A 21,234-nucleotide genomic window follows, 5' to 3' on the forward strand; every position below is an offset into this window, starting at 1 on the left:
TTTTCAGGTGAGAGACAGAGCCCCATCCCACCCATTGGGGAGTGTGTCAGCTGTCTGTCTAGAGGGAGGTCCTCATAAGGCAGACAGGCTCTTTTTAAAAAGTGTCTGAGATACGGGAGAGGCTTCTGGCTTAGGCAACATTTTTCCCTGTGACTGTGCTGCCTGCATGGCTTAGGGCTGAGTGGTGCTGAGAAATTGCACTCAGAGCTTGTTAATACAAATGATTTACACCTGAAGTTACTCTCTTGTCCTGGAGCATAAAAGCTGCCTCCACATGATGCAACTCCTTTCCTGTGGAAATAGTACTCCTGTGTGGTCTGGGAGGAAATTCTGCCCCAGAACAAGCAACCTGTCAAATTCATGTCTATGCACCTCCAGCACTAACTATTTTAATTTGTCCACTGTCTTCCTACACTGTGTTGTGCTCTCTGCTGTGTGAATGTCCCTGTTTGGACATGCTGTGGCTGTGATCTCGTCTGAGTTTTGGGTGTATGGATTATCCATGCCCTAGCAGTTCATGTGGAGTTCATACCCCCTAACCCTGTGACTTGCCTACCCCAATCCCATCTCCAGCCAAGTGTCCGTGTGGCTTCATATTAAGATACCATCATAACGCTGTCCCAAGAAAAAGGGAAGTCAACTCGTCCTTGGAAGGTGCACCTTTCAATGTTCTTTAATCTGTCCATTCTTGTTACAAGGAGTGAAAGGAACAGGGCACAGGATTCCAGATCTTCCTTTCCTTAGATAAAGAGGAGGCAGGGAGATGACTCACTGCAAGAAAAATGGCCTGACATGAACTGACTAAGAGTCCACAGAGAACTCTGCCAGTGCATCTAAATTTCTTTGCCAGTCAACCTGGAACACTAAAAAATTTTGATATGGTATTCTATGAAAACTTTAGATGTTTTTCCCATAGAAAAATTACTCAATATAGTCCTTATGTTGCAGTTTATCATAATGTCCAGATATTGCATAGAACCAAAAGCTTTTGTATGTATTGAGCATTTAGGTTTCTGTATTCTCATAGGACCACGCACTGTTGAAGGTTCCCAGAATCTAAGGAGACAGCAAATTTGGAAGAGTTGTGCATTGTAAACGTTGGCATTCCTACAAATATCTTCTTGTGAAAAACATCTGACACAAACAAACTGGTGGGGGAGAAATATGTATTGTGCCAGGCACTCCCACTGTCAGCTCCAAATCCGTGCCTGGCTGATAACAGCTGCACTGTACAGGTGGAGAAACCTGGCCTTGCATTTTCCTGCCAACCACTTCACCCCAGCTTGCCTCAGTCAGTTCCTCCATGCTAGAGAACCACTTTGTGGGAGGTTCTTTAATCCTCGTAACTAGCCTGTTGGCCGGCTCATTGCTGAGGCAGACAAGCACTGCAGCTAAAGATAATTTTGAGGAAGAAAAGTTACAGAGAAAGTTACCAAAAAGTTACTGAAACATCTACTTCAATGAGAATCCCACTCAAATCCCAGCTTGTGGCATTTTGCATGTGGCTGTGCTTGTAATGACTGGTTCTGTGATGCATTCTGCTTGGGCTTTCAAAATCAGTTTGAAATGGTTTGGGCTCGGTGTGTTGTGTGTCTGATTTTTATTTGTCAAGCTCCTAGTATCTGTAAAATGCAAGCAGATCTTGTTGGTTGCCCTGCTACAGCTGAGGGTTGGGTGTGTATGTTCATATGCTTCTTACTGTGATCAAGAAATTGTTTGCTGTAGGATTCTTTTGCTGTGGATGTAATGTGTTTGGGAGTTTCAGCAGACACGCTTATGGTCTCTGTTGTGCTGTTAAATAGGGAATTGGCTTATATCTGCTACAGAACAGTCCACACAATTTAATCACAGCTGAAAAGATTCAGGGTTTTGCAGGATGGGGAAAAGGGTGTTATTGTCGGTGTTATGCTCAGCATACTCCTTTAAAATATTTATTGCAAAAAGTTTTCATTTGCAGTTCATGTGTTTTTAGTCCCTAGGAGAAGATGAGATCTTTTAATCTGAATAATCCAGATAGCTTGATTCTAGATGTACATACTGCAATTTGAGACAGTGGCATGAAATGACAGAATTTCCTAGAGCAGATGATAGACCAGGCACTCGCTCTGTGCCAGGTGTATGTGAATATCATGCTGACTCGAAACACACTTGTTTCTGCTTTTCCATCCATTTATTGCAAGTCTGTGTTGGCCCCTACCTTTGTGTTTTTAATGGTTTATTTGTTTTTCTCTTTGGGAATGCAGATTTCATCTTTCTTTTAAATGTGATCTGATTTTGCTTTCCCTTCCATCATCTTTTGTTGATGACTTTTGAACATTTATTGTTGAAAATATATCTGGCTTAGTAAATACGCACAGTAATAGAATGCTGGAAACTGGCAAGTTGTGAAATAAGGAAAAATAAGCTGTGCTGAAAAGCAGCCAGCAATATGTAATTTTTCAGTAGTTGTATGGAATTCAAGGTGAAAAGGCTAGTATTTTAGCAAGTACTGTCAAAACCCATGTTTTCAGTTAGAAACTACAGGATATTCAGCCTTTTATGTTGCCATTATATGTGTATAAGCTTGGTTATCTGTAAGTAAAACGACATGGAAGGCATGAAGCTGCCTAGACAGTTGGGAAACTAAATATAGCCTGTAAGCCTGTCCCCCTTTAAATTTGTTAGGTTAATAGCTGAGTTAGTATCCATACACCTGAGCCGGGATTTTGTGCTGATGGGGAGGCTCTGGGTAGGTGATTTAAAGGAAGGGGGAGGAGCCTCCAGCAGTACCATTGGGTCATCTAAAACTGTTGATACCAATTACTGATTTCCAGACGATGAGCATTGCTTGTGGAACTGTATTTTCCATTTCCAGCAGCAGTTTTGGAGCCTTTGAGACATAACAAACTTACCAGTGATGACTGACAGTACACCTTAGGCTCGTACTACAGCTCACTGCCTCAAGATTTTATTCTCTGGGGTTTGGAGAGAAGCAGAGAAAGAAGCCACTGCAGCTGCATCCTAATCAGAAATATAAATTGGCATGAATGCTCAGTCTGAGAACATTCCATAGAAAGCTGGAGTAATTAAGTAGACACATGGGTTATTTGCTCTGAGCTCAAACGGATGAAGCTGTGACTTTGCCAGAATATTTAAGGATGCGTTCTTCAGTTTTCAAGATGGTTTTGGACAACAGAACATTATATTGTAGTATGGTCAAAATGGTTTAGCTCTTTGAAAAAATATTGAAGCATAACCTCTTTTATCCAGGGAAGGAAACCTTGATATGTTTTCTGGGGAGGTAATAAGTAGAGTGCCACTAACAGTTTTACTTTTTTTTTAACTGCAAGGAGAAGCTGAACAGAGGAGTTCACTATCAGTTCCATAGCTGTTTTGCTTGTGTACATGTTTGCTGGTAGTGCTTCTCATAATATGGTCGTGAAATACTATAAACAACCTTGTGAAAGGAAGAAGAGCTTCCTTTCCTACCAACAGCTTCACTGACTTGAACCTGTCAAAATTGTGTTAATAGCTGATTTGTTTTAATAAACCTGTAACTACTGATCGATCTGTCATCTTTATAAACACAGCAAACTCTTGCCCATAGCATATGGATTGATGCCAGTTTGTTGAGTTTATCGATGTAGAGTCTACAACATTAATATAGATCATTATTTTCTTAGCCTGAGTTTTTCTGGAGTAGGTGCTCAAAATTCTTTATCGCCATAGTGAACATTTTGTATTATTTATATTTGGTGGGTTCTGTTAATGCTGGAGAATTTTTGTGACTAAGGGTTGAACATGGGTTATTACTACTTGTGATGCCATGATGATTTTTTGCCTTTTCTTGTATACCCCGTTTATACCTTTTTATGGTATTGGCTTTTTGCCTCCATTCTTGGACTTGTTGAGTCTCCTAGCTTAACAAACATTTTAGAAGCTTCGTAGTTAGGGATCAAAATGCCCCAGACCCCAAGGTCCTCTCCAGAACACATTCTGTAAACTAAGATAGAACCATCCAGGGGAAGGTTCCTTGGGGAGAGGGGCGCTCACTCGAGCCTCTCATTGGGGAATCTTTGATAGATATGCTAATTAGTAAAGCCTATAATGTTATACCAGATCCTTTGGGGGGTGGGCATTGTGGTGTGCATTGGGGTGCATTCAACCTGGACATGTGCACCTAAGGATCCTTCAAATAAATACCAAGGTAAAATCCCTTTTTCCCTTCTAACCATGTTTGACTCTTGATTTTAAGACCGGGAAAAGGCATCACTTGAATACTGCATGCAAGGAGAAGAAAAGTGTTATTTAGTCTTACATCAGTCTGTTTATTTCCCAGGTAACATGCATGTGTCACTAGCAGAGGCTCTGGAGGTTCGGGGGGGACCATTGCAGGAAGAGGAAATATGGGCTATTTTGAATCAAAGTGCAGAGAGCCTTCAAGAACTATTCCGAAAAGGTAAGCGTTTTTAAAGACTGATGAATACAGAGCTGGAAACGTCTTGGTTAAGCTCAGGTGCCATAAAAGTAAACTGCCTTGTCCTTCCTAGGCTCTAAGCCCAAACAATAACTTGCTCCTAAGTTGTCTCTGAGTAAGTGCCTCGCTGCACCCCAGCCCAAAGGTTGCTTTCAACCATCACTTCAAGTTCTGCCAGAGTCTGTGGCATATCCCGTTTCTTGTGGCGGTAACTTCAATTATTTTAGACTCATTGGAGTGGGCTGAAAACACAGGAAAAAGGTGATAAATAAGTGTGAGACCACTGGAACACTTCAGTACCGAAGGGGGCACAGAAATGGGTACAGTACTGTGCAGTCATGACCAGTGTGCTCTGAAGAGATTCAGTCTCAGGGGAGGCAAAGGTGAACAACAGAAAACTTGACCAGAGGGCTAGGTATGATTCCCCAGAATGCAAGTGGCAACACCTACACGCTACTGAGAGGAATGTGGTGTTGTCTTGGACTTCAAAGGAGTACAAGTATTTCTTCTCCCTCCCCCCTCCCACCTTAGTAGGCTCCAGGTTGAGCATCTGAAATACTGCTAATAATACACATTTTAGCACTAAGTCTCAATATGGAACCTTTCCCCTTCCTTGTATTTTCCTCCCTTTTCTTTAAAATCTGTAAATCCTTAAGGTCCTTCCCTCCCTTTCTTGCTTTTTTTTATAGCAATAAATGCTTAACCCAAATATTGAACTTCAGTAACATCTTTAACTTGTTCTCAGATAAAGTATATATTCCCATGATGCACCTAGTATTTCAGCACCTTTGTGGGGGGTCGTCCCCTTGTATCTAAGCATGTATATGTAAGCTTATTCAGTTTTATTAATAAAAAGCAAAGGGTCACACTTTGAAAATAGTCATTGTTTTGCCACATTACGATGCAAAGGGCACATCTTCGTTATTGAGGGAAAAATGTTTTGTATTTTTTGCAAGTATTTGATGTAGAATTTCATTAAGATTCAACATTGAAGTTGTTTTGGGTTGGTTTTATTAAGATTTGGTTTAGACAATCTGTTGAGTCAGATATTGGTTCTGTCTTATGCATTGTGCAGCCTCTGAGACTGGTCTCAACTGGACTGTTGGATACTTCACAGGCCCCAGAGAAGGCAGATGTGGGTAAAACCTGCTATATAGTGCTTGATTTCTGATCAAGCTTGACTTAGCTTTACAAATATGAATGTTATCAACTTCTCCAATGTATTTTTTGGTAGGTGAGTTATAGGTAGTTTTGACATCCCATTCAAATTTACCTTTTTCCCTTTACCCGTGTTCTCACAGGCCATGTGTAGTAAAAAGCATCCCCTATTAGGAATGCTGAGTTTATTGTTGCAGTTTGACCAACTGACCTGTCCTGCTGCTTCTCATATTGCAAGAAAGGGAAAGCTGGCATCTGCTTTCCTCTCTCTTTCACTCTTTGTTGTCTCTTGGAGACAGTCAGGAGAATTATTTCTTTTAAGAGGGCAGGTTGTTAAGACCTTGACTTAAGAAGGATCTTGAATGATTAGAGGTTTACTCTTGTAAACTTTACAGGAATTGACACATGAAGCTCCATCTTTTAATCCACCTGCAAAATTGCAGTTGTATGAGCCCATAGCAGTGAAACCACTTAAAATTTTGTCCTAGATTTTTTTCCAGAAGGGAGTCTCCACTGAAAATAAGAGCTCACCCTTTCTTGTCCTGAGAGTAGTGCAGAAGAGTTATCACAGTTTCTATGAAGACTGCAGGCAGGCATCCACAATGAGAACACAGTCAGCGCTCCTTCAGAAGAACAAGTACTGAAAGATGAGAGCACAAAACAGAAATATGCCCCAGGACTTCTGATATGTGTTTTTAAGGCAGGGGAATGTTTGCCAGCAAGGACTGGGTAAGGTGGCAGAAGCTTCTGATCTTGCTTCCTATCCGTGAAGACCAAAACACAAATTCAGATAAAATCAGTGCCAGAAGAATCTGTCTCTTTTTTGGAGGTGAAGCTGTTTTATTGAGTTGTTTTTCTGCTAGTTCAGCAAACTGTTTTCAGTTGCATGCTATTAATTAACCTGGGATATAGCCTTTGGTAAAACACACTTCAAGAGACACTCAAATGAAAGAGCTTTTCTGTGTAGCTAAGGTTGATAAAGGTAATCTAATTCCTCCCAGCAAGAGTTGAATAACCAGACAGTCTTTAATGAAGGTTTGTCTTCACTAATGAAGCAGTCTAGAGACTTTTTTTGTCATCTTGAATATCAGTTTCTATGCTGGGTTGTAAAGGTGTCGTGGACATGCAGGAATGTCCATGTGGAAATGTGGAGGTTCCTGTAGGCTTGTCTGACTCAATTTCGTTCTTTATTTGTGGAGGACTTATAGCAAATGGGGAATCCTAAAGAAATCTTGTTTTCCTTGGTCGAATTTCAGGCTCATTTCTTCCATGGATATGGCATGGAAGAGCTATTTTATGGCAGAGGATGAGTTTCCAAAATTTTTCAGAACTGACTGATCGCTCCTGGGCAGAGGGCAATAGGTCAAGCTTTTAGCTTCTGCAAGATCACAGCGTGTTCAGCTTTGACCAGCTCTCAAAAGTGTTCTTCCTTCCTGTACGGAGTCCTGAAGTCCCTGAACTTGCTGTTCTGTAACAAAATATAAGTTTTCTGAGTGTTTTGTACATTGTTTCTTCAAAAAAATTAAATGAGGCATATTGGTCAACAGTCTGTGTTCCAGCTGTTTTGAAATGAGGGGGATAAAAAAGGCCATGTCAACTCTTAAACTGCTACCTGTTGGCAGCCTCTCCACACCAGTCCAGGAACCACACAAACTTAAAGGATTTACCAGTCCAAGTAATAATTCATTTATGTATGTAGTCCTGGTAGAGTTTTGGTAGTTTATTTCAAGTTGGAAATCTTGCTATTACTCTGTCAACTGAGAACCTGTTCTTCAATTAATTTCTTACTTAAGCTAGTTTCTAGAAATTAGAAAAAAGTGTCCAAAACAAGCTTCTGTTACAGATTTGATGGCTTCTTTATATTTAAAAGTTGTGCATGTCTTTTAGTGGGTCTACTTATCCATCAAAGCACTGAATAAAAGATGCACAGGATGAAAATCCATTGTCTTACATGGTTAATTGCATATCACATCATGTCTGATTCAGCAACAGATATAAAAATGTGCATATTTTTAGCCCTCTTCATATTTACAATTCTAACAGATGTTGAACTCCTTAAAAATACTTCACAAATTTATTTCTATAGTTATAAAAAATGAAAGCTTGGATTGAATTGCCCAGTTGCTAATCACCAATTCAGAAGATCAACTCTGGTAGCTGTCTTGTCAGCATATTATAAGCTGTTAAATGAAGGAGAAAGACAATCTAGGACTCACTTGCAGATCTGACATCAGTTGCACTGGTGATGTTGAGATTAATCTGGAGATTTGAAAAGGCCGATACCAGACCTGCCCTTCTCTTACATCTGTTTAATTATCTGCAATAACTATTTTGTTGTTGAAAGAGTGTATCAGCTGTTTCAGACGTGCTGTATCTTGCACTCAGAACTCCATGAGGTCAAAGGAACAAGTCTTTGAAGTAATCTCAAATGTGAGTGTATAAGCGTAAGGAGAATGCTGTGCTCGCTGCTGCTGAGAATTATAAAACAGGCGTCCCTCTAATTTGGTAGGTTTAACTGGAAAAGATTTATCTAAGCTTGAAAGTGGGAAAGCCTTCATATGTCACTTAAGCCACTCCCATTCTAAAGTGTGCGTTGAGGATTCTGAAAATAATTGGATCTTAAATTTGGAGACATGTATCTAAATGAAGGGGGAAGAGAAGGGGGAAAGTGAGTCTGATATTAAAAAGACAGGTTGAGCAAAGAAAGAGAGTCTTTGCAAGTTGAATGTCTTACAAATTTGTATGTGGGAAATGATTTATGTAAAGAAAAGTTGTATCATCTGAAAGTGGATGTGAAGAAAGAAGATTATGGTTTTCAGGGACCTGTAAATCTTGTTGACAGTCAAACTACTGTAGCTGCTTAGCTTGAGTAGGTGTAATGAAAAGAAGGAAGGCAAAGTGTGAAATGTGCTGATGGGGACTAGTGGTGAGTCCAAAGTAGTCATAGACCTAGTTGGGATGGAGCAGGAAATGGATTGGTTTGGTTGACAAGAGGAAAAATGAATAGGAAGGGGTAAAAACCCAAATCCTCATTTTCTAGCTAGTCCTTGTTGGCAGGCAATAAATGATTGCTTTTTCCCTTTGCCAGTAACTGTTAGGGAATGATTTTTTTTTTTCCCCCCATCATCTGGTGACATTTGATCTTTTGGTTGCTGAGAAGGAGAGAGATTGAGCTTTTGTAATTTTATTGGGATTTAAAAAATTTTTAGTTTCTATTCCTCATCCCTTCCTCCACCCACCCTACTCACACCAAAGAGGCTTGGTGACTACGTGCACTCTTTGCAGAGCTCTGCTGGATGTAGTCAGCACAACAGTGTAGTGTGGTGTTAGACTGACTGTGGGGCAGTTCAGGGACAACGTATGTGATCTCAGAAATTAATTGTTCACCTTGTTTCTTGCTCCAGTATCCTCAGGAAAGAGTAAATTTCAGTTTTCCAAGGGGTTCAGTATCCCATCAGAGCTCTCCTATCCCTTTGTGCCGAAGGGAAAGGGAGCAGAGACGCTGCAGTGCTGCTTGCCCTGCACACCAGGCATGCAGGGACATGCTGCACCAGCCCAAGGAGGAGAGGATTTACAGCATAAGTGGTCCTGTGTGCTGGCATAATCCTGGCCAGGCTGCAGATGAGTCAGTGGTCTGCCTGCCTCCAGCCTGGCCTGAGCATACACATTTTCAGGGTCCTTTGCTCTAGGAGAAATTTTACGTGTCTCAGTGAGGGCTACGGAGGGAAGCAAAGATGGGTGTTGAAAACCTCATGTATATTTTTGGATTGTTCTGTGGTTTTTAGAGATTTTTGTCGATGTGTGTGTTCTGTGCTAATGGTTGAGGCCTAAGAGAGAAGTGGGGGAAAAAGATCCTGAAGGACTGACTTGAATTGTGACTGTAGCTTGGGAATTCAAAATTACCTGCCATCAATATTGTAAAATAGATCCATTTCAAATATTTGTATTCATGTCCCTTATAATATGGTGGGTCTTTTTTATCTTAGGCTATTTGTATGCTGTTAAAGCACATAAAGGACTTTTTCCTTCTCTCATTTGTTTGGCAGATGCTCTGTAGCTGAAGATTATTTCTGTTTTTATTGTGTTTAAAGCCAGTTCACTCTCTCACTTTAAGTAAGACCACGCTATTTATCTCTGTCTTGGCACTGCTTGATATACTGTGCTCTCACAAGTGTTTTGTTACCGAGTTGCATAGTTCTGGAATTAACTCAGAAGGCTGGCAGCTCTAGCACAGTTGAAAACCTGTTGGATAGAAAATTGACCAGGAGCCATATCCTGAATTCCAGTGCTTTTAGAAAAAGGGGTTGGGGGTTTTTTTGTCATTTTCCTCTGTATTTTCAGGAGTATGTTACCCTTACTGCTCTTGTAAATTCTTCTGAAAGCCTAAACAGAAGATGACATGAATATTATCACTGGAAGATAGTTTCTGTTGTTGTCTTGTAGTTGCTGGCTATTTGACACATTGCATCTTTGCTTCTTTTTTGTTAAAGTAAGAGTAATGTTACTGAAGAGTATTTTCCTAGGTAGGTCTACCTAGTTGGAGTTTTGAGACAGTTATTTTGGTTTATGATGCACACCTTAAGGAAGGAACTGGACAATTAATTGTTTTGTCCTCATCCTTTGTAACAATAGATTAGATTCCCTGGAGTTGGGATGGGGCAGTATGATCTGCTATGTTAGTTGTAAGCTACTGAAAGAGGAAGCTAAAAAAATGTCAATAGAACGAGTTTGGCAGAACCAGTCCCTTTTCTAAACTTATTATTTGTCACATTAATTTTACATTGCTTCAGGTCATGAAGATTCTTGAGTAGGGGTGGATCAATAAATTCAGACTATACATCTGTAGGGGACAAATGCTTTAAAGTTTGTTGAAATTAATATCGGGAAGACTTCAGACTAATTGTGGGAGGGGTTTTAATTGTTCTCAAAACTAAATCAATTTTTTGTCTTAGTATGTTTCAGAATATGAAGAGTTTTTATGCATTTCAAATATTATACAAAATGTTAAATTAAGATAAAAGCATCTACATTTCCTAGGGTTCTTGAGTTGGGACTTATAAGCAGAAATCTTACAATATTTTAAGATGTTGCTTGTTTAGGGTTTTTATATCAGTGTTGAATACACACAGAAGTGGTGAAAAATCCAGTAGTTACCCTCAGGATAATTTTTGAAAGTCAGTGGCCATCTAAAGTAGTCTTCCTAAAAATGTTTTTGGAAGCCTTGCTATATAATGTAGTATTTTCTTGTTACATATAGTAGGAATGGTCTGTCCATCTTTATGTTTCTTTCATTTAACATCTAAACTTACTGCTACAACAGTGAACAGCACTTACTCTGTTTGTTTCAAAGGAAGTGGGGTTAGAAAATTGAAGGACTTACTTGGTAGATCCTTTTACACCTGATACCTGCAAGCAGTAATTTAATACATTTCCTAGGAGATTAGAAATATTCTAGATTACAAGATAGTTCAGCAGTCTAGGAACCAGCACTGTAGGAATATCCTGAGATGGAGAGTGGAAAATGTTAATGGTGATGCTGAAGGATGAAATTATTATTCTGCTGGTTTTCCTTACAATATCAAGGGAAAAGGATGTATCATTCAAACATGTGTTTCCTCACATCTTGGATATATTGTGCAGCAGAAGACAGAGATATTGCCTTTTTGCCTATGAAAAAATGAAAATTAACTTTTAGTTTTACTTAGGTAAAATCCTGTGCCTCCTCCAGTGAAATTGGGTTGATTCATGTTTGAGTTGTAGAAAAAATATTTTGACTCGAGGAAATGGTATTTATTTTTCCTGCCTTTTTGTGTTACAGTAGTTTGACAGCAGTATTATTGGACATCAAAAATCTATCTGGCAAATTGCATATTCTAGATCACTTTTGGTTTTGCAATTTCAGTGCTTGTTTTGATATTTTCAGGTATTTTTAATTTTTTTTTTGCTTTAGACTAAAAAGGATTTCTGTGCCACAAAACTCTTCTGTTTTGTCCCCTTCTATTAGCCACTCTAATGAGTATTTTCCTTCTCCACTAATGTTGTCTACTGTCTTCAAAACATTGCTGCTGCAGTAATGCTATGATGGTATAGGAGCAAACTCCATTCTATTGTAGGAATTAGCATTATTGACGTGCACTACAGAAGGGGAACATTTTATATGTCAACTGTAGCATAATTGAAATAACTTTAGGATGGGAAAGATTTGTGAGTATTTTAGCAGGCTCTTCCTGAGCTTGCTGTTATGAATAAGAACAGTCATAAAAGATAGGTGTTACTCCTCAGTGTGATTAAAATCGAGGTGGTTGTTGTGGTTACGAAACACCGCAGGTGGAAAAGGAAGTATGAATCTATTCCACTAATAGTATGTAGGCTGATAATAAAAGAACATCAAGCAAGGGCATCAAACACAACATTGCTTCATTTTCAGGGTGGTTTTTGGTTTTTTTTCCCCTTTTCAATTACAGCTGATCCTGCTGCTCTGGGATTCATCATTTCTCCATGGTCTCTCCTGTTGCTTCCATCTGGCAGTGTGTCATTTACTGATGAAAATGTGTCCCAACAAGACCTGCGAGCATTCACAGCACCAGAGGTTCTGCAGAACCATTCGCTGTCATCCCTGTCAGATGTTGAAAAGGTAGAGTGCCTCTTCCTTGGCAGACAGCTCTGGTGTTTTGCTGTTGATCCCTTCACAAAATAGCTTTAAACTGTCCTTTTTATCTCCCCATGGTTTGTGATTCGTGTAATTTCTTTTGTGAGGAGGGGAGGGATCCTCCTACTTTGTTTTTCCTGGTAAAAGTGGAATTATAGTTGTATGCAGTTGTGAGGAAGAGTCTCTACTGCACCTGGCCGTGTGCATACTTGAGCAAGGGCTGCACAGAATTTCCACTTCTCCTTTTTAACCCTTTCACAAGGGTAAATGTTCAGACAGATGATGTTTGTATATGTGATCTCCTCCAGGTCATTGACAGGTACAGTTAAAATGAGTATCTTCTCAGCTGTGCTCTTAAGAATTTGTTGCAAATGGTAACACTTTCCCCAGAAAACCATTGCCTTGGCTTAGTCAAAGATATTTAGCAGTGGGAGTGAAAAGGAAGCTGAGCTATTTCTATCTCCTTGGCTTCCCTGGATCAATAATCCTTAGAGGGAAGCTAGCCACAGCCAGTGTTGTAATCTGGGAACAATTATGGCATTTGGCAGTGTTCCTCCAGGAAGAACAGCTCTTACTCCAGAGGAAAGTGGTATTGGCATGGGTAGCTGTTGTGTGCACAAGGACTATTAAAACATGTATTTCTGTGTTGAATATTTGGTGTTTACAGCTTTTTGTATATAGCCAGTTTTCTTTAGGGCTCTATCACCAAATACCTACTGTAAACCCTCTGTTACTCCCAAGTCCTTTAGACATCCTTCTTGACCTGCATATTGTCAAAATTAATGGTATGATAAAATATGTTTACAGTTTTATTTATGTCAAAACTATAAACAATTAGAAACCTAGGCTGAAAGTTAGAGAAATAATAGAGGAATAAAAATAACACTGACATAATGAAGACTCAGGTTCAGTTATGTAGGATGCAGCTGCCAAGTTCTGTAGTCATACTGCTGGAATTGTTTATTTTCTTTCAAGAGGGACAATGCTTTTGAAGACAGTAATGTTACCTCTAGTGCCAACTCTGAAGTTAATGTACAAAACAGGCCTTTAAAAATGGCAGAAAAAATAGTTTTGAAGGGACAAGTTTGTGACCTTTGTCAGAGTTGATTGCATTCTTTGCTCTGTGCCAGTATTCAATATGCTACTTTTTTTCTTTTTGAAATAAATGGAGGACTGTTACTATGAAAAGCCATGCTGTGGTGTTTCTTAATCTTTAGGAAGGAAACCCTCAGAGGGACCTCTGTGGCCTGTAAACGCCAACACAGAGCACATCAATAGGCGATGACCAAATGCTGGCACTCTGTGTGTGTGCAGCGCTAACTAATCCTCTCTGGTTAGGGCTGTGTGAATTACTTTCCTGGTGTCAGCATAACCTTGCTTGCTGGATGGAAGGTGATCCACCTACTTCCTTATGTGGAAGAAGAAAGCTCACTGAAACATAGCTTTGTCCAAAAACCAGTGTCCTTTTATGACTTTATTCGTTGAAGTTCGTAGGGCTGATAAATAGCTTATACGTGCATCCCTCTTTTTTTGACTGCTTCCCTTTGCGTTCCTGTTAAACTCTGTATCAGGTGGTACACTGGTTATTTGTAAGGAGTATGTTGACTTCATGTTTCTTAGATCACAGAATCAGATCTTGCTTTGCTGACTGTGGTAACTTTTAACACATTTAAACTTTTTTTTTTTTCTTCTGTCACAACTGGCTGTAGTTCACTGAATTCATTTACTGGAAATCATTGGTGTTTTCCTTTTTGATTGTTCTACTAAAAGCTGCTGAAGCAGAAAAATACCTTGTTTTTTAAGGCCTTGTATCAGACAGTGATGGGGTTGCATTTGTCTTTTCAGTTATGATTGTGTTTGCTAATACAAGTTAAGTGTATTCACGAGAAATGCTAAATAAAAATTATCGTCAATAAGTGAATACCCTTTTGATTCCAAGACACACAGTCAGCTTGAATCCAAATATGTGTGAGGTAACTGCAGGCTTATTGGAAATAGAGTAACCAAACCATTCAATATTAGAATGAAGATTGATTTGGGAAATTAATTTCATGTTGATTTATATATTGTGGAACATATTTAAAGTATCATAGTACAGAAATTAATTACAATTTTTGAATAAATGCTTTTATTTTGAAAGCTGTTTTCAGATAGATTAGTAGAGTAGCATGTTTTAGTTTAGAGGACTGATCGCACATAGCATTTTTGGAAATATCTTCTGTTATTTTGAAGCGCGGAGTCATAGAATGATGGAATAACCTGAGCTGAAAGGGTCAAGGAGTCATCAAGTCCAACTCCAGATTCCAGAGAGGGCAACCCAGAAATGAAATCATGTATTTGACCATTGTCCAAATTTTTCTTGAACACTGACAGATTCAAGACAATGACAATGTCTCTAATTAGAAGTAACTAATTTTATAATAGTATTTTCAATTGCTGTTGTTGCATTATTGGGGGACTGAAAGAGTTGGCAAGCTTCTGTTTTTGTTTGGGGTTTTTTTTCTTGATTGCTTTTGAATTCTTTTGGGTTTTGTTGCCTGTTTTTTCTGAAAAGGTTTTTTTTTGCATTCATTACTGCCCTGAAAGCATGTTCACCTCTTTCTGCATAGCTGCAGTATATCTTGATATATAAGGAAGACTTTGTAGCATTTCAGTTGAAAGGGTAATGGGTAATAAACCAGATAAAGAGGAATTTTCTCAGTATTTGAAAGAGAATGTTTCTGGTTGAATGGGGCAGTGGTATTAACTGAGAACCCCTGATGCATTTTTCTGACTACTGTCCTAATCTGTTCAGATTTTTGTCAATTTATATATCTAGAACTTAACTAAGATGTTTTGCTTTGGTGAAGAGGCTGACTTAAGTGAACTTTTATTTTATCTCTGTCCTTGTAATTGTTGTTCATTGCCTTCAGAGTTATTCAATAAATTTGTTGCTTTAAGTAACATAAGTATTACTAATAACATGGTATAGGGAGCCGTCACTAGTGTACATTACTTATACAGTCCAGAAAAACTGTGCTTTCTTTCTACACTTATCTGTTTTGTTTTGACAGTCACCTACAGAGCATGTGCTTGTGCTCTTAATTCTGCAGTATTTAAAGGTTTTATTCCCTGTACTGATGGGTGTATTATGTTGAAGATATATTAATCGTTAATTATAATGTGTAATGGTTAATGTATTCGTACCTTAAAATATCAGTTATAGATTAAGGTACTGCTTTAAATGTTTATATTGTTTTGTTAATTCCTTCTTTTTCCTTTGATCCCAATCTTAGTAATCTCATTAGGATAGCCCCCTGCTTGAGTCGTGCTAAGGTCTGCCTTACTTTCACACTCAAATTTTAAGGATCCTTGGGCACAACCATGCAGTCTTTACCCCACACCGGGCTGATTGTATGGATTACATGACTTTCTGGCTTCAATGTGAGATGAAAGCTTAAAATTGAACAGAGAAGATGGGGGCACTAATTAGATGCAGTGTATTTTGTAGCAGTAGGATTTACTTCTCTGAACCTCATGTAAAGGAGAAGTAGGATTTGAAAGACAACTGAGCTTAAATACCAGAAATGTATTTATAAGCAAAATGATGTTAAGCTAGTTGCTCTCCTTTAAAAGTCTGCTTTGCATTTCCATTCCTGTTCAATGAGTTGACAAGTATCTTGTGTCTTATGGCAGGTCCATATTTATTCTCTTGGTATGGCACTCTTTTGGGGAGCTGACCACGAAGTTCCTCAAAGTCAGGTAAGTTTAGATTTGGTTTTGTTTAATATTGCAACTTCAGACTTGATATCGTTGGACTGACTCTGCATTTAAGTTTACAGGGCAGGATTGTCATACTGAGATGCTTAGGAGAAAGGTGCCTTTCCCAGAATTTTACAGAATGGGTCAGGTTGGAGGGGACCACAGTGGTTCATCTGGTCCAACCTCCCTGCTCAAGCAGGGTGATCCCAGAGCACCTGGCACTGGACTGTGTCCACATGGTTCAGTGAGGTGACTCCACAGGTTCTCTGGGCGTCTGTTCCAATGTGCAGTCACTGCACAGTACAGAAGTTTTCTTTCCTATACTTGGAGCTTTTTCTTGTGAAGTGTGGTGTTGTCTTGCAGGGAGAAGGTGCTGATAGTACATTTCTGTTAGTTTCCATGAAGATGTATCTGGCCTAGTCTAGCCTGTAATGCCACAGGCTGAAAGACAGCAGTTCAAGCTGCTGACAAAGGAGAAAATAATTTGTTTTGGTTTAGGCTTATATGAAAACAAGTATTGAAGTAACACACTTATTTTACACATAACAAAACAACTTGTTCTCTATGCTGCCATAGCTTCTGTGAGTCTGGGTTTGGCACATATAGATACCTACCTTTCACAACGGCCAAGAAAGGGTATGAATTGTTCGGAGCAGGGAGTAGACTCTTGCTATTGACTTGTCAGTCAATGCAGATGCAGTTGCAGACTGCGTAGAGCTGAGTGTTATTGCTCAATGTGGTTATTTTACACACCCAGCAGAGCTCTTAGACTGTCTTGCCAAAACTGACTGAAGATAAATGTGATTCATTATCTTCCTGAGTGCTCCTTCCCTGCCCCCAGTTAAACTTTTAAAAGTAAATATCTAAAAGAGTGAAAATAAGATGAAATGCTTCTGAAAAAGCATTTAATGATGGACTTGCAGTTGTGGAAGAAGCAATTTGTGGTTCATATTTGGATTTGTTCCTACTAGTTGATGTTATGTATAAGACTAAGGAAGGAAATTTTTAATGACTTCAGCATTTTAGGCGTTCAGTTCCTAGTATTTTCTTTAACAGAGTGGTAGTTGGGATCTCAGTTGTACTTACTTGGAAGTAGCTGCCTGAATGCAGCTAAGTGAGGTAAAAAACTTTGAAACTCTGACTGTTTAGGGTACCTGTTTATAAGGCCTACTGTGCCTGTCCCAAAAGCCTTAGTGTTTTCCTAGATACTAGGGCTTTTCTCTTCCTTTGCTTTCCTGTCTTGTAGGAGATGAGAGGAGCAGTATTCAGCAGTAGTAGGAGAGTGACTTAAAGTAGGTAGAGATAGGTGTTGAGAGGAATGTAGGCATGAATTTTAGTCCCTGTTCTCTTTGTTTCTTACTTTGGTGTTAAGAGTGTAGCAACAGTTTCTCAGTAATGCAGTGGGAAGGCATCTACCTGTTAATAAAAGAGTATTTTCCCAAAGACAGTGTGTGGGGGGGAGGCCTGGAAGGAATTTGCTTTTGGGATGTTGTCAGGTGGATCCTCTGTCCTGTGGAGTTAGTGTAGGCAAAAGGACAGTCTTGTGTATGGCATTACTTTTGAGTGTTAATTTGCATGTGCAGATTTCCCCCTTTTTTTAATACTTTTCTGTATTTGTCTGCCTGCATTCGTTAATGAGCTGCTTCTCTGCTGGGAGTGTGGCTGAACATGAGATTCATATCTTATTCACATACGTGATTTTTATGATTAGTTAGAAGTGATAAACAGATAGATGGGAAAAGGCTACATTAATTAAATCGGGGTGGTCCAGAGTGCCTTTTAAAGGCTCACCTTAAGAGTGCTCACATGGGGAAGATTGAAAGATTGCAATTGTTTGAAGCACTCTGTGATGCAATAAGCTTGACAGTGTTTGTGGGTAACCACCCACTTTGGGAGAGTTGCAAATCAGAAAGCTCAGGTCCCAAGTGCCTGCAGCATCTGAGAACAAGTGTTATCACCAAGTGCTGCATACCCTGGGGAGTGATATTCCACATAGGTGTCTGCATTCACTGAATGGGGAGAGCAGAAAGACATCTGGATTTACTTTTTTTAGACTGTATGGGTGTTGTCCTGCAGTTAGGAAGCTCTGCTTCATTAACCAGTGGCTTGGTTGTTTTATTCCTTAATTTTTGTTGATACTGTTTGGTGATGTCACTAGAATTTGGAAATGCTAACACATCTGCTGCAAAGTATTGGTGAGGTGAAGAACTGTAGAAAATGAACATAGAGGGTTGCTCCAAATTATTGTAATGAGGATTGAGTTTTATACTCCTGACTGGCAGAATGTTCAAGGAATAAAGCTTCTCTGAACCTTTTCCCTTTCATTTTATTTTTACTTTTTCATTAAGCATTTGAGAAAGGAAAGCATTGGTGTCCTGACCTTACAGATCAGGCAGCTTGTTTAGGCCAGATTGCTGTAGAGGAGTTGAATCCAGAGGCTAAATGCCTGTCTCCTGTTCTACAGCCACTATGTTTTCCACCACCTAGGTGGTGACTTCCAAATTGGCACTCACATAATGTAGGCAATAAGTCTCATGAATAGGTACTGTACATTATTGAATGTCTTTTGTTTCTGAGTGTTCCCCAAGTCACTGCTAAAACTGATTCTCCTGTGTCCCCTGTCCTTGTTTGTCACTAGCCTATCAAGCTTGGAGACCATCTCAACAGCATACTGCTGGGCATGTGTGAGGATGTCATTTATGCCCGTGTGTCTGTACGGACTGTTCTGGATGCCTGCAGTGCCCACATAAGGAACAGCAACTGTGCCCCTTCTTTTTCATATGTGAAGCAGCTGGTCAGACTTGTTCTGGGAAGCCTGTCTGGGGTAAGTCTGTGTCAGCGTTTGAGGAAATAGTAAAGGTGAGCAGGAAAAGAGCAAAAGTGCTAATTCACAGTCACTCTGCAGTCATTCTTCCTCTTGTTTTGATATGTTGCAATTTTGACAAGGGTGAGTGTTGAAAGGAGAGAACTGCTTCCCTCCCCATGTAGCAGTCTGTTCTCTTGACAATTCCTCCTGGAACATGCATTCACGAGTTTCTGAGGAGGTCATTTTGTGAACTGTCTTCATTAAAAAAAAGGTAGGAAGAAACAGAAGAACAAGGTAATGAACTGTAGGGCAAGCCTTAGACTTGTTGCTACTCGAAATGCTTCAGAAATTATTGCTGTGAGTTTACTTTATCTTGAATTTATGCTTGACTTTTTGGGAGTTGCTTATTAACAGAAAGAAGGACTGATTAGGCAGTGTGCCAATTCTCTTGCACTTCTGCTCAGCTCTTGAATATGAGAATTGTGGATGATTTTATTGAGTAATAATGACCAAACTGTTTTTAGAAGTGAAAGAAGTTATGTGAACTCATCTCACAAAGTTACTATTCCTGATGGGCAACGTCTCTCTTCACCTAAACCATTACAGCATAACTTCAGAATAGTTAAATAATTTTAAGTAAATAAATGAAGACCGTAAATTGTCATAGAACCGTAGAATGGTTTGGGTTAAAAGGGACCTTAAAGCTAGATCCAACCTCCCTGCCATGGTCAGGGATACCTTTTGCAAGAACAGGTTGCTCAGAGCTCCATCCAGCCTGGCCTTGAACACTTCCAGGGAAAGGGCATCCTTAACGTCTCTGGGGAACCTGTGCCAGTGCCTCACCACCCTCACAGTAAAGAACTTCTTCCTAATAGCTAATCTAAATCCACTCTCAGTTTGAAGCCATTTTCCTTTGTCCTGTCACTACGTGTTCTTGTAAATAGTTTCTTTCGATCTTTCTTGTAGGCTCCCTTCAGGTACTGGAAGGTCACAGTTAGGTCACCCCTAAGCCTTTTCTTCTCCAGCCTGAACAACCCCAATTCTCTCAGCCTTTCCTCATAGGAGAGGTGCTCCAGCCCTCTAATCAACTTGATGTCCCTCCTCTGGAGTCACCCCAGCAGGTCCATGTAAAAATTGGTGTCTAGAGAGGCAGCACTGACATGGCATGAAAAATGTTTAATTTGCTGATGCTTCCTTTTCTTTATAAAAAAAAAAAGTTATGATCTAATTGTTAGATAGTTTCTTCATATATCTGGTTTGGAAATGCTTGCAGAAAGCGAGAGTTCCCTGCATTTGTCTAATATTTGACAGCAGCTGATTATGCCAAGCCTCCAGAAACAGTGCTGAGCCTGAGCTCCATGAAGCATTGTCTAGTGTGTGAGGTATGTCTGTCAGTCCAGTGCTCCTTACTGTAGTGTCTGAAGTCTTGTGTAGTTGCCAAGTGGAATTAGTCTGTGGTTCAGTGGAATAAAGGGCTACAGGGCCTTCATCAGTGTTAAAATAAAGATCCAATTTTAAATCAGGCCACAAGCTATAGAAACAGCCACTCTGGAAACTGAGTCATTATTCTCCAAGTTGTTGATGGTCATTTCAGCTTAGCACATTTTCTTCTTTCCCTCCTCTTGTTCTTGTCAGCAGGCTTTCAGGGAGTCTGGGGTTAGTGCGGCAGACTGATCCAGACCATCCTGCCAAAGACAGTGACAGTGCTCCCAAATGCTTGTACTGAAATCCAGTGGAGACCTGAATCCAGCAAGTGGGCTCACATCTCCTGTCCATGTTGTTAATGAAGGAGTGGGACTAGCAGTTATCCACTGCTGAAGCTTTGCTCATTTCCCCTGCCAGTAACCTTTTCAATTCTGAACGTGTCACTGCACTGGCTTTGCAAGAAGACAAGAAAAAAACCAAGAGTTGACAGAACAGTGACAGCATAGCTGTGCTGCCAGGTTTTTGTGCACCTTCGCCAGCCATCCCTGCTGGTTTTAATGTTCAGTGCTCTGTATGTGTGCTAGAATTTTTTAAGTTAACAAGAAAAATGTATAAATTTTGGTTTTTTAGAGGCAGAATACAACTTACTATTCCAAGGTTGGCATGCCTCTAATCTTGATGGGCCTTATCAAAGGCTCAAGTGGTCTTATCTCTGTAACTGGTCATTTGGTGGTGTCTGAAGCATAGCTGAGAGGTCCCATTTGAATGTTTTCATTTGCCATGTTAATATGCCTTGTAAAGGGCAATATAGCCCAAGGCTGATTCAGTCTGTTTAATGTTAACTGAGTTGTATTTTAACTGTGAAGTCTGTTTGATTTCACCTTCCCTCCTCTCAGCTAAGCTGCTGTCCAGGTTATGCTCCCACTATATCAAAAGATCTCACTAAAAATGTTTCATTGTAGCAAATAAACTCTTCTTTGAATGATTATACATGTGAAA

The 21,234-nt window shown here is 39.7% G+C and overlaps 1 protein-coding gene across 6 annotated transcripts in view; it reads left to right on the forward strand.

Moving 5' to 3' along the window:
• The window catches only part of PTPN13 (protein tyrosine phosphatase non-receptor type 13), a 114,717-nt gene that overhangs the window by 21,988 nt on the left and 71,495 nt on the right, over window positions 1–21,234 (forward strand). For all 6 annotated transcript variants that reach the window (XM_042049510.1, XM_042049509.1, XM_042049506.1 and 3 more), the window contains 4 exons: window positions 4,319–4,438; window positions 12,079–12,248; window positions 15,939–16,004; window positions 18,643–18,828. In XM_042049510.1, coding sequence (XP_041905444.1) covers window positions 4,324–4,438; window positions 12,079–12,248; window positions 15,939–16,004; window positions 18,643–18,828 — 537 coding nt within the window. In that variant the 5' untranslated portion in view covers window positions 4,319–4,323. Of the gene's footprint in view, window positions 1–4,318; window positions 4,439–12,078; window positions 12,249–15,938; window positions 16,005–18,642; window positions 18,829–21,234 lie in introns of those variants that run through there.

This window comes from Corvus kubaryi, unplaced genomic scaffold (genome assembly GCF_017639235.1).
Source record: "Corvus kubaryi isolate FWS band 111438036 unplaced genomic scaffold, C.kubaryi_AGA036_p1.0 71, whole genome shotgun sequence".
In the NCBI taxonomy this organism is placed as follows: domain Eukaryota; kingdom Metazoa; phylum Chordata; class Aves; order Passeriformes; family Corvidae; genus Corvus; species Corvus kubaryi.